Source organism: Schistocerca nitens, chromosome 1 (assembly GCF_023898315.1).
Source record: "Schistocerca nitens isolate TAMUIC-IGC-003100 chromosome 1, iqSchNite1.1, whole genome shotgun sequence".
Taxonomy (NCBI): domain Eukaryota; kingdom Metazoa; phylum Arthropoda; class Insecta; order Orthoptera; family Acrididae; genus Schistocerca; species Schistocerca nitens.
In genome coordinates this window covers 1,203,199,896-1,203,213,793 of record NC_064614.1, presented here as the reverse complement: position 1 = coordinate 1,203,213,793, position 13,898 = coordinate 1,203,199,896, and the positions used below count along the sequence as shown (strand labels likewise).

Sequence of the window (13,898 nt, the reverse complement as noted above, 5' to 3'; positions counted from 1 at the left end):
TATGAATAGTTTTTTGTTGTATCGATATTGTGATACAGAATATTGTCATCATATTATTGTTGTTTGTTGGTGGTAAATGGCTATTTGGAATTGATGCAAAATATTCATAGTTAAATTGATAACATGCAAAGAAAACAGAATAAAAGGACCTTACAGTTTGGAAAGTGGCCCATGGGCTCAGCCCAGAAGAAATGCTTTGTTGAAAATACAAATTATACATAGACATATTGAAAAATGAGCTCCAAGGAAACTACTCAAAGCATAAGTAGAAGAGAACATTGAATACATTTTAAGTCGAACGCTTCACCACATCTCTAGAGTGATGTAAAAGACATATGACAACAATAGGTAAAACTGCTCATAAATGAGTGCACTGTGTGACCAAACTGACAGTTTATGACTGATTTGCTTGGCTTATGGTTATTTATTTGTGTTTCCCGTGTGTTACTATAAATGCATGACTAATGATGAATGTCACACAATATACCTGATAAATCCTCAGTATAAGAGAATTACGATATCATGAAGGAAAATGAAAACTCCACACCACCTTACATACCATCTTTGCATGTGATTAGAGTGCTAAAGGCTTTTGTTTTAGATTTCTTTTTTTAATTTAAGTTGCTCGTAAGTAGAATTGCTTGCTACACATTGATATTTACTTTTGCATGAGAATACATTTGATAAGAAAAATTATGTGGAGTTTTCCTCAGATTAATCATGCATGTGCAACAGAATCAGTTGCTTTTATAGTATCAGACAGATAGAAAACAAAAATAATGATAGTAGATTTCCTGGTTTGGAATTACTGATAATATTCATCATTTAGTTGTCCATAATCTTACACAATAAAAATTATTGATAATATTTATTGTATGATATGATGGAAAAGTAATTCTGAATGATTTAGGTCATTGTTAATATTTTTTCAAGTCAAGTTGTAAGTAAAGCTGTGTTCAACTGTCAAGAATATGAGTGATGTCCAAGTTCTGTTAATATTAAAATATAACAATGCAGGATGAAATTGTTGGGTGGATAGTTGGTAGTGTGATTTATTAACCACCAAGAAAGCACATTCATCAGTCCACATTACCAGAAGATTCATTACAGCAAACAGCAGTTTTCTTCTGTCCTAGTTACAGACACAAAGTGACCTGTTCTTAACATGCTCCAAAGAGTGGTACCAGTTGTGAAGTCTGTTTTATGTCACATTTCATTAGATTTGTAAATGCTTAGAGTTACATTTCAGTCTGAAGATGAGATGATACGAGGACATCTTCAGTTATATTTGTGTTCCAGCGTCCACTGCTGGGACATAAACTAAGAACTATATGTTACACTGTAACAAATAGTCACATGCTGTTTATTCTTCAATTTTGATGATGCATTTTGAACATTGTTTATCTTCTGGTCGAAACAACGACATACTCTATACTGTTTATAAGAATCATGTTAAAATTACAAGAAGCAGGGACATTGACATGTGGCCCACCAGCAACTGTGGAAATCATTGTGCAGTTTTAAATAAATGAATCAGATGTACTTTTAACTGATTGTGATAATCCAGTAAGCAGCTTAGATACAGAGTATCACAGCTCATCACTGTCAAATAATAGTGGAACTTACCAATGCAGCAACACAGAATAGGGAGATGACGTTTCCAATATTTTATTTGAATGGTGAAATTGAGGCTATTGAATATGAAAATTATCAGCAAATACTAATATTGTCGCCAGAGCAAAAATGGCACAGAACACAGCTTTTATGTCAACTGTATGGCAGTCAGTGCAGAGAAATTTTTTAAATGTTCCTACTACTGGGAGATTTAAATGTTATACCAGCACAGAAGTACCACTCCTCCTACAGAACAAAACAGAGGACTGGTGCACTGTCATTTGCCAGTTGCTCAGCTGCTTCTCTCCAGTCAAAATGCAGGTTTGCTGCAGTATGTCTTGATGTAGCCAAACATCACAGAAGCAAAGTCAGGTACTACAGTGCAGCAAATGGCTCAGTGTTCTTTACAGGTAATATGCTAGGCGCTAAATGTGGCTGACTAGAGGTGTTGGGGCAGAAAGTCTTTATCTCTGGAAGTGCGAGGGCAGCTAAAGGCACGTCGGTGCTAGCCGTGCCCAGGGCATGGCAGGGCGAAGACGCAGGGTGAAGCAGGTGACGGAGGAGGGGGACGTGGCGTCGACGACTGCAGTGGCCTAGCTGTTGTCACGAGCTGCTGCGTGCGGCCGGAAGATGACTCGCACTGTCGAGTAGCTCCTCCGGAAGCCCAGCTTGGCGTACAATCCCAGCGAAGCATCATTCTCGGGTCGAATGACGACAAAGGGCTGGTAGCCACGATTGGCAACTGCTGCTGACAGCCGGCGAGCCAGTATCAGGCCGTAACCTTTGCGTCGGAACTCTGGCCGTGTTTGCATGGAGAACATGGCACCATAGTAGGACTGCACCATCCAGGCAGCCAGCTCGCCTGTTGCCGAGAATACTCCATAGGCAGGTAGCGCAGACAGCAGCCGGCGGAACACCTCGATGCTCTCGAGGTCATTTGCGGGGTACAAGTCGTGGATGGCATCAGCATGTTCCGGGCTCAGCTGCCGCACCTCGGCCTCCTCTGCATTCAGCCTGTGGACAGATTACGAGTTCTAACACATCATGCACTGCTTCTGTGCTCTCCCCCTGGCTATGCATTATTGGAAATTTGTTTAATATGCACACCGATTATCTAAAACATGACCACAGCCCAAGTGAGATTGAATGCCAGCTGATAGCACTGTGGGCATGTGACCTGGTAAGAAAAGTATATAAGCAGAGCATAGAGGAATGAGGCACTATTCTAGTGGTGGCTGAAAAATGGTGAAATTATGAGTAGGCAACAAGGTTTCGGAAGTCCACGCCTCATCACAGAATGTGTAGCCAGAGACTTGCCTGCTCTACACGGTGATTTTATCCACTCTAGTGTTTGATTGAAGAGAGGGTACAGAACAAACAAGGTCTAATGAACTTATGCCCAAAAATGCATGGTTTCCAAGCTAGAGATAATTTATTCAATCATACTTTGTTACAGAGATGCAATCTAATACGCACTGCACCATGCAGCCACAGTCAGAGCAAGCAAGGTTTCCTCCTAGAGGGTGGTACTGTTCCTGATACGTCATGCACTAGCGCCCTCTCCTGCCATAGTAATTCGTAATGTTGCATCTGATTCACTTCTCTTCTGACTCACCCTGTAGCACGTCTGATACAGTGTTGTACACAGTGGCTCTGTATTTGAACTGAGAGCTTGCCAACATGGTGTTCATTTACAGAAAGGCAAATGACAATGGGCAGCAGGCAGCAAGGTTGAATCAGGAGACTTATCCCCACAGACAACAGCCACAGCATTCAATGTTTGCAACAGTATTTCACCATTTGTATGATGCAGGGTCATTTCAGGAAGCAGGAAATCATGAAGGACGTACCCAAAATATTCAGACACCAGACTTGGAGGAAAATGTGATTAACACTGTGGAAGATGCTGGCATGCCAGTGTTAGGCAGTTGGCCCGCAAGTACAGTGTGGAACATACTCCATGACAACTGTTACTTTCCTTATCACTTACAGCGTGTGCAACAGACCTGCCACATTGGGAGCAGTTTTGTCACTGGTTTCTTCAACAGGCAACCATGAGTCCGGGATTCAAGTCATCCAGCCTATTCACAGATGAGGCCACATTTACACAGAGTGGTATCTCAAACTTTCATAATAATCTGTGGGATAGTGTGCAGAGCCCCCATGGTATGGTGACTGCGAATCATCAGCATCGGTGCAGCAGGAATGTGTGGGCCAGGATAATTGTCAACTGTATTTTGGGACCAGTCTCCCTTCCACATCAAGTAACATGCTGGAACTATCAGTGTTTCTTATGGGTGACTTTGCCTCCCCTGCTGGAAGAAGTGCCTTTGATCATTCAAAGGGTTATGTGGCTCCTACATGATGGTGCTTCAGCCCACTTCTCCATTAATGTCCAGACACATCTCAATCATGTCTTCCCTGGTCGATGGATTGGTCAAGGGTGTCCAGTTGCATGGCCTGCTCACTAACTGGGCCTCAAAACGTATGATTTCTGGTTATGGGGCTATGTCAAAAGTATTATGTAAGCAGAGCCCACGCTGGAGACACTAGAGCAGCGTATTCATACTATTTTTGACACTGTTCAGATGCAACATGGCCAATGTGAAGTGCGAGACAGAACATTCTATGGTGCTTACACACATACATTAAGGCCCCTGGAAACCATTTTCAACACATACTGTAACTGTGGCGGCATGGTGCAGCATGTATTAGACCACAGTCATTGTAACAATGTATGACTGAATAAATTGTCTCTAGCATGGAAACCGTGTACTTCTGGGCATAAGTTTATTAGACCTCTTTAGTCCTGTATCCTCTCTTTGATCAATCCCTAGAGTTTGTACACAATGGGAAAAAATCACCCTGTATGAAGCAAGATGAGAAGCAACCTCTGGCAGATATAATAATAGTACCATGCTGGTGCAGGCACCAAGGTTTTGGAGAACAGTGTTCATTGCACATTGTTGTACATGGCGATCTGCAGCAGGTGACCGCTACATGTTCCAATGTTGACACAATGACACTATCAGTTATGTCTGGAATGAGCAGAGGATCATAAAAATTGAACCATAGATCCATGAAAAAGTATCACATGGACAGATAAATCACATTTCTTGTTACACCAGATTGACAGTCCTGTCCAGATCCAGGCAAATGGCTGCTTAAAACTTGCAGCTTGCCAAGGACACAGATAGATGGGAGCAGTATTATGCTAAAGGGGGACAATCATCTGGGTTTCTATAGGACCTGTGGTAGTAATTGAAGGCACCATGACAGCTATGGATGACATGAACATTATTACTGACTACGCACATCGCCCCCCTCCCCTCCCCACCCTATTCTTCCATCCCCCCTTCCTCCAGTCCCATCATCCCAATGACGATGGGCCCTTCCAGGTGGACAACACTGTCATAAGGCCATAATTGTTCTACAGTGGTTTAAGGACCATAATAGTGAACTCACTTGGTCTATGTCACAGAGGGAGAAATCTTATGACAGTTGAAGATGTCACTGATAACATCATAGAAGGAGGGGGAAGGAGAAGGGGAGGGAACCAAATCCAGCAGCACTGCGGATTGTGCTTGAACACCCCTTCTTACACTACTGGTAGTAGTTGTATCTTTATGAAATGACAGTGTAGAAATGGCATGGTGACAACAGTGTGCATATACAGCCATGACAAGGAAAAATGAACTTTTTGCTGCCAACTTCACCAGTGTTAACCAGGTGGAACACATCTGTGATGCTATTGGGTACCAGCTCCACACCCACAAACCAATGCCTTGTAATTTACAGGAAATGTGTGACTTGTGCATAGGCATCTGGTACCTAAGATCTCCAGAAACCCATCAAGGACCTGTTGAACCCATTTCATGTACAGTCACTGCTTTATTGCTTTCCAAAGGAGGACCAACACACTATTAAGCAAGCTAAATGCTATTAAGCAAGCTAATGTCTAGGCTCATCAGAGTACTTGTATATATAGAGAAAGCTGCAGACCATTTGAATGCCAATTATTCAGTTTGCAGATGATACATACATAATTCAGCAATTCTGAAAAAAAAAAGAAAGTGAAGCACTGAGTATTGTAATAATTAGAATGAATGTTTTCATTTCAATTCATGTTCTACCTCATCTGTACACGTTTTATTTCCAGAAATTATTCAGGCCCCAATCCCTTTGTCAGATATCCCTGAAATATTTTTCTGTTGTTTACCTTTTCATCTTCAGGAAATGTGGAACCTCAACCCTTGTAACATGCCTGCAGATAATTTTTGTATATGTTTGCATAGCCCTTGCCTAGGGACTATAGGTCAATGATTTCCAACATGTTGTTGTTAATGTGGTGTTAAGCACATTTTGTGAATATGGTAAATATCAGCTTCCCACAAAAAGTGTGTGTTTTGTATTGATTTGATTTGATTTGATTTATTTCGTGCTCCATAGGTCCAACTGTGTTGGATACACAAGGACGTGGAACGGGGCATTATCTCAACTTGTATTATATAATATTAAAATATTACAATTTATTTAGTTAAAAATTCATCTAGACTGTAAAAAGCTTTTTCTAGCAGAAATATTTTTAGAGCTTTCTTAAACTCACTATTGTTATGAATCTTTGTCTTTATTTCGGGAGGAAGAGCATTGAAGAGTTTTGCTCCGGTGTAGTGGACACCCTTATCAGTAACTTTCAGTTCTCTGTGCATATGTGCAGTCTTGGGTTTGCATTAACTCAGATAATGGAGAGCTTGCTGTTTAAAAATCCATAATAACCTCCATGTTTAGTGTTGCCAAATATGAGCTGCTATTATCAGAGCACTAAAGGTCACAAAAGTGACGTGAGAGCCAAACACTCTAGTAGCAGACTATAGTTGAGCCACACTGAGGGCTTGATGAGACAGGGAGTCCCTATGGCAGCTGGAAGGACACTGACTGGAAAAAAAAATCGCATAAAGAAAGACAGCTTAGGAATTAACTGGAAAATCTCTTTTTCCAATATATCTCTTTTTCCAATATATCTCTTTTTCCAATATATCTCTTTTTGCAACAAACAGCTCAGTTCATACATACAATACCAGGAACAAAAATGATCTGCACAAGGACTTAAAAGCAGTTACTTTAGTTCAAAAAGGGGTCCACTACTCAGGAACACTCGTCTTCAATAATTTGCCAGCAAACATAAAAAATTTAGTTATAAATAAAGATCAGTTTAAAAGGAGCCTGAAAGACTTACTAGTGGCCAATTCCTTCTACTCCATTGACGAATTTCTTAATAGAAACAAATGATGTGTTGTGTATACTTTTACTATTAGTATATTAGTATTGTTATTTCAGCCAAAAAAAAGACATTGTTCACATCCATGAGGATCTCCTCAGCATGGATCTATGGAACGAAAAATTAATCTAATCTAATCAAAGGTACATGAGTTCTCCTGCCCCTTTAGTTCTTATATTATGCCTATGTGAAGACTTCTTTGGGCTCTGACTGTGTACACACGTTGTTGTCAAAATGTTATTTTTACAGCAACATTTAAAAAGAAATGAACATTACCAGTACAATAGGAGACGTTCAACCATAGTCTGCATTGTTGCCAAATTTGACCACTTCCTCCTTCCTGTCCTCTTAAGAAATCAGTGAGGATGTACCTCCCCCTTCCTCTCCACCTATGAAATCATCGAGGATGTCTTGAATTGTTACTGGACAAAGACTAATTGTGCAAATGTAAAATGGCAGAAAATTGAAAAAGTGATGCTAAATTAAAAAACTGGTGAGAAATTCAAAATAGCCCAGTTGTGCTACAGAGTATTCCACCCACTCCTATGATGCCACTGTTGGAGTTGGGTTGTTTGGGGAAGGAGACCACACAGCGAGGTCATCGATCTCATCGGATTAGGGAAGAACGGGGAAGGAAATCGGCAGTGCCCTTTGAAAGGAACCATCCCGGCATTTGCCTGGAGTGATTTAGGGAAATCGCAGAAAACCTAAATCAGGATGGCCGGACGCGGGATTGAACCGTCGTCCTCCTGAATGCGAGTCCAGTGTCTAATCACTGCGCCACCTCGCTCGGTCGCCACTGTTGGGAAGTAGATCTGTTGTTCTAGGTATAAAGTGGCAGAACATTCAAAACAGCTAGATGCGGCACTGATCTGTTGATATGAAATTCAACAAATTCAAGTTTAGAAACATGGGAATATGAGCAAAGGCTCTATTACGCGGCTATTCAAGATGGCAGAACTGTGAATGTGAGCTCAGTGTCTATGATGTCATTATTCAAGATAGCTATGTGGGAATACAAGGACAGGCTCTATGGTGTCAGAATCGAAGATGGTGATTCAATATGACTGACCTGGAATATGAGCTCAACCTCTATGACATCACTATTCCCGATTGCTTACTCGGGAATATGAGCACAGGCTGTATGATGTCACAATCCAAGATAAATAATAAATAATAATAAATAAATCATTTATTTATCCATAATAACTTAACAGTCATGGGCACAGTCAGTTTACAAACACAAGAATATTAAAAAAAGTTTGGAAGTAAACGTAAATTACACACAATAACATTAAAAATCCTTGGTGGAATACAACCATTTATCAATTAACAGTTACTTTAATTTTGTCTTAAATATTTTTTCTTTTAAGAATTTTATTTTATTTGGCAATCTGTTACTACAAAAATGTTTTCCAGCAGAAAATGAATTATGATCTGTTGTTCTTTTATTACTAAATTTTATGTGGCAATCCTCTCTTTTTCTTGTACTATAATTATGGATTTCACTACTGATTACAGTATGCTCCATATTTTCCTTTAACAAACAGTATAGTTCTGAGAACATACAATGATGATACATAAACAAAGAGGGCTTCATCACAGATTCAAGAGAAGTCAAAACATAACTGATAAACCAAAGTTGAATGAACTGAAAATAAGCATTAAGAGAGCAATGAGAGAAGTGTTTAATGACTTTCAAGGTAAAATTTTGCCAAAAAATCTGATTAAAAACCCTAAGAGGCTATGGCCTTACATAAAATCACAAAGTGGATCAAAATCAGAGAACTTACTGGCAATGAAAGGAAATTGACAGAGAGAAAGCCAAAATACTGAATTCAGTCTTCCAAAATTGTTTCCCCATGGAGAAGCACATTATAGTTACTCCTTTCAGTCATTGTCTGATTATGAAAATATCAGATATTGAGGTAAGTCAAGAATAGAAAGGCAATTACGATCACTTAGTAGTGGAAAGGCATCAGGAACATATGAGATACTACAGAGATTATGCAAAAGAACTTGCTCCCCTACTAGCAGCAGTTTGTCATAGATTGCTGTAAAAAGATGCACATAATTATAGGCATCTATTGCTGATGTTGGTCTGCTGCAAATAATTACTCATTTTATGTTCATGTACTATGACAATTCTGCAGAACATGAAACTCCTCCATAAAAATGAATATGAATTCTGCAGAGATCTCATGAAACTCAGCTTGCTGTGTTTTTCCAAGAGATCCACAGCGCTGTGGACATCTGCTATCACATTGAAGCCATGTTCCTAGACTTCAGGACGGCACCTGACAGCATCTCACACTGCCATATAATGAAAAAAATGTGAGCTTACCATGTATTGGACCAGATCTGACACTGGACTCAAGACTTCCTTGCAGAGAGAATTCAACATGCCACTCTTAATGGAACAAAATCTACAGATGTAAAGGTATTTTTATGAGCATTGGAAGATCCACAAGACTGTTCACAGACAATGCAATTGTCTACAAGGAGGTAGCAATGCCTCAAGAGAGCAGCAATTTGCAGGACCAGCTGCAGAGGATTGGCAAATGAGGGATGGATTGGCAGTTGACCCTGAATTTAAATAAATGTAACATACTGTGCACACATAGCAGATGAAATCCTCTATTGTACAACTACAAAATTGATAACAAGTTCCAGGAAACAGCATTTACTGTAAAATATCTAGGAGTAACCACCTGGTGTAACATTAAGTAGAACGATCACAAAAAATGAATAGCATGAAAAGTAGATGGTAAGCCGAGATTCATAGGAAGAATCTGAAGAAAATGTAACGCACCCATGAAAGAAGTGGGTTAGAAAACATGGAAAGTATAACTTGGTAGGGCTAATAGAAGAGATAGAGAAGATCCAATCAAGAGCAGTGAGTTTCATTACAGGGCCATTAAGACAGTAGGAAAGCATTACAGAGATGCACGATAAACACCAATGGCAGATACTACAAGAGAGGTGTTGTGCTTCATAGAGTGGATTACTACTAAAATTCGTCCCACATATGGCTTGTTGAATGACCGCAATGAGAAATCAAAGCTAATACAGAGGTTTTCCATGCACCATTCACAAATGGAACAGGGAAGGGAAGATCACACAGTGGTACAACAAATACCCTCCACTATGCACCACCAGGTCGCTTGAGGAGTATTGGTGTAGATCTAGAAATGGCTCTCTCCTGTGTGGTACTTGTTTAAATAAACACAAATATCCCTACCCTATCACAAAAGTGGTGACAGTTGCTTAAGAACAGCATAAGTGGATTTAAACTTAGGACAAGTCAGATACAAATTTAGGGTGGCAATCGGTTAAACTGCAATGTCAGGGGGGTTGGGGGGGGGGGGGGAGGGCATTGTTTGAATTAAAGACAGCAGGACTATAACTTACGACAAGCAGTATGTGATGTCACGGGGTAACACACTGGCTTTCTTTAATTTGATACACAGTACAAGTAAGCTGAAAACCAAGCAGGTTGTGCTGATGTCTCCAGGTCAGCCATCTTCGAGTGTGATATCATAGGGCTGGGGAAAATACAGGAAATCTGACAACCATGCAGCCTATGCTCATATTCGCAGGTCTGTTGGACTGGGACATCACAGAGCCTGTGCTCATCTTCCTAGGTCAGTCGTCTTGAATAGTGATGTCACAGAGCCAGTGTTCACATTCCCAGGTCTGCCATCTGGAGTAGTCACATCATTGAGCCTGTGTCCATATTCCCAAGTTTGCCAGCTTGAATATCTTGAATTCAGCCAACAGATCAATGCCCCATCCAGCAATTTCTAATTTTCCCTCCATTTTTTTTTTTACCTAGGACAATAGCTGTACTTTCAACAAAGACGTCACAGTAATGTAGCGAAAAGCCTGTAGCATACGGAGTTATTTTATTGAATTTCCTGCCATTTTTTGAATTTCGTGTCATTTTGTACATACTGCAATTGGCTTATGCCAGAGGGGGAGAACCTCGGCAGCAATGCACGAGACCAGCGATGATGTCATAAGGGGAGGAAGAAGTGGCAAATCTAGCAACAATGCAGACTGTGCTTGAATGCCTCTTGTTATACTACTGCTAGTCTGCTACCAATCAGACATCTAATGCTACCATGGCTTATGTGACACTATATGCTTCGTTTGCACAGCTCTCACCTACATTGTTTGCTCCGTTCAACAATGGCATTCTCCATTACTACACTGTGGTACTGTAGGATATGAAAGGTTGGTGAGTGGATGCTGAAGCAAATATTCTATTTGGTTGAAGGCTTCCAATTTTTGGCAATTTCTGCCAACTTAGAACTTGAGTGAAATGTGTTGGTGGAGAAAGTGAGCAAGGAAGGTGGAAGGGTGTGTAATTTATTCGCCCCACCAGTCAGTACTTTTGCTGCTAATAAGTTTTGGTAAATATAATCTGCTGCGTAAATGAAAAGGTATTCATGAGTAAGGCCCTTATGGATGAGTAATAATATTACAGGAATTGCTGAATTTTTAGACAACTATAATCTGTTCATTCACATTGAACCATCATATAAACAGACATACACTCCGCCACTGGCCATCAACTGCATTGTTCAAATATCTGGACGTTGGCCTTACATATTTACAAGATAATTTGTTCTTATTGTAGAGCAATTAAAGTTCTCACTCTTGCTTGAGTATCAAAACTCTTAATGTTCTTTGCTAAACGTTTAATCCCTGTAATTCTTGTATCAATCCTCACTGAACAATCTGTTTCGATTACTAACAAAATTAAAATTTGTTAAATACGCATTGAAAAAACTGCTGAAAGAAAGTTTTTTGGCGGTGAAGGGGGGGGGGAGGGAGGGAGGGGGGGAGGGAGGGAGGGAGGGAGGGAGGGAGCGAGGGAGGGAGGGAGGGAGGGAGGGAGGGAGGGTTTTAGCAGTTTTGCCAGGGGTGAAAGGTTTTCTTGATATGGTTCCACATACTTACACGTGCTAGTAGCAAAATTTTGTTACTTTGTGTTGCAGAATTTATGTAGATTGTCAGACGGAATACCTGATGAATGACGAATATTTTGACATCAAAAAATGTTACATCATTTCTGCATTTATACTGCACTTGGCAACAGTCATAAAATGCACATGTTTATTATGTGTAAAAACAGGATATGATATATAAAAGCTTATGTTAGAAAGATAATTTCGGCACTTGTAAAAGGTATATATGAAAAGAGACAGAACAGAATGTTTCTAACTTTCTTTGTTACCCTTTAATCTGGCCAATTGTTAAAATGAATACTATCACATTAATTTTGAGGAATTGCTGCAAACTGTGTACTATTTATTGACAACATTGTGAACAAGGGCACAGAATTTAGTTTAGGATCAGCTGAATCTATAGTACCCAGTCAATTTCAGGGCACTAGAATTTGTGTCCAGCTGCAGGCAACAATAGAGATCTAGCTATATAGTATATTTGTGTGCTGCAGCCATTATGAAGTGAATGTCATGCTGTGCCATGCCAAATCCAGTAAGCACACATGTAAGACCACCACTGTCTGATGAGTGCATTGTTTGTACATTCCGCACTGCTTCCTCCCCCCCCCCCCCCCCCCCCTCCCTCCCCCTCTCCAACACATATGTGCTGAGAGTCAGTGGGCAGTGCTTGCTGCCTCTGCTCCCCACACCCATCTTAGAATTCATTCAATTTGTTAGGCACAAACTACAATTAGTCGTCAAGTACTATATATAATGCTAACATGGTAGGTTGCTGAGCTGTTAAAATTAGTGCTTGATTTCAGTAAAAAATGTGAAAACTGTGACTGGCAGTTCCACTTTGTGGAGGAAATTGTGACAGGGACTCACCTAATTCCATCCATCACATTACTTAGCAAGGGATGCACATACCCCACAGCTCATTAATTTTTCTCAGCTTTTGTACAGTTGCAATGCACACTTAGATGGAAGAAATGCTGCCACAGCATGCCAGCAGTAGCGTTGCAATGAAACAAAGACAGGTAACGATCTTATCTCACCATCACATCCACATTTCTAGGAAAACCCCTCACCCCTCAATTTGCTCACTCCTGCCATGCAGTTGCGTGAGGTACCTTCAAGAACAGGATGTACCTGATATGTATCATGTGCCCTGTCCATACCTGTAGGGTGGTTGTGTGTGGTATATTCAAGGTCAGGATATAACCTGATATCCCGCCCACATCTGTTGGACACTTGCTTGATATAAAAATGACTGAGTTCTGGTGCAGATAATAGTCTAAGATGGGGTCACCCTGCTACCATTGATCTAGGCCAGGGCTTCACAACATACGTGCTCGCGGAGCAAGCTGTGAGCAGCAAGGCGCGAGCACGGAGCAGCGCGAGCACGCTACCCCCCCACTACCGGACCAGAGCGGAGAGTGGGGAGTCACGTGGGGCACACAACAGCTGCCGCCAGTCAATGTAAATCCGCGGCCACCTGCAGGGATATCACTCACGAATTATTAGTGCGACAAATGAAATAAATAAAGGAGAATGTACGTGTGCCAAATAATTTTATTAGCTTAGTGTATGCCTCTACATTCGTATTAATTTGTGAACTGTTACACAATAAAAGGTGTCACTGAAGTGTGGGATTCTCGGTTATCTTGTACTTTTTGCCCTTTACAATTGGGTCTATGTTCGGAGTAATTGTTCTTGTGCATTGTAGGCGAAGCGTGCAGTTTAAATTTCGATCAGACAATGCGTTTCTCAGGCGCGTCTTGTTACATTTCATTGCAGAGAACAGTTGCTCACAAACATACGTGGAACCGAACATTGATATTATTGTAGCCGCCAGTTTGTGCAAATGAGCAGCACACTGCAGGTCAATAATTTCTAGTTGCAGCTGAGGACGAATCTCTTCAATATTTGCCGAATATGGAGAGGAGAACAGATCAAAATCACTGTCTAGTGCTGTCAGATCTTGAAAGCGTTAATCAAATTCTTCCTTAAGGGCAACTAAACTATGTGAATAACGTTCACAGTCTTTGTGA

The 13,898-nt window shown here is 40.7% G+C and overlaps 1 protein-coding gene across 1 annotated transcript in view; it reads right to left on the bottom strand.

The window, feature by feature from the left end:
• Nucleotides 1-1,037: 1,037 nt before the first annotated feature.
• Nucleotides 1,038-13,898, bottom strand: part of LOC126239558 (uncharacterized) — a 608,509-nt gene continuing 595,648 nt past the window's right edge. Inside the window, exon 5 of the mRNA XM_049947868.1 lies at nucleotides 1,038-2,628. Within this exon, the coding sequence (XP_049803825.1) occupies nucleotides 2,208-2,628 (421 nt within the window). The 3' untranslated portion in view covers nucleotides 1,038-2,207. The remainder of the gene's footprint in view (nucleotides 2,629-13,898) is intronic.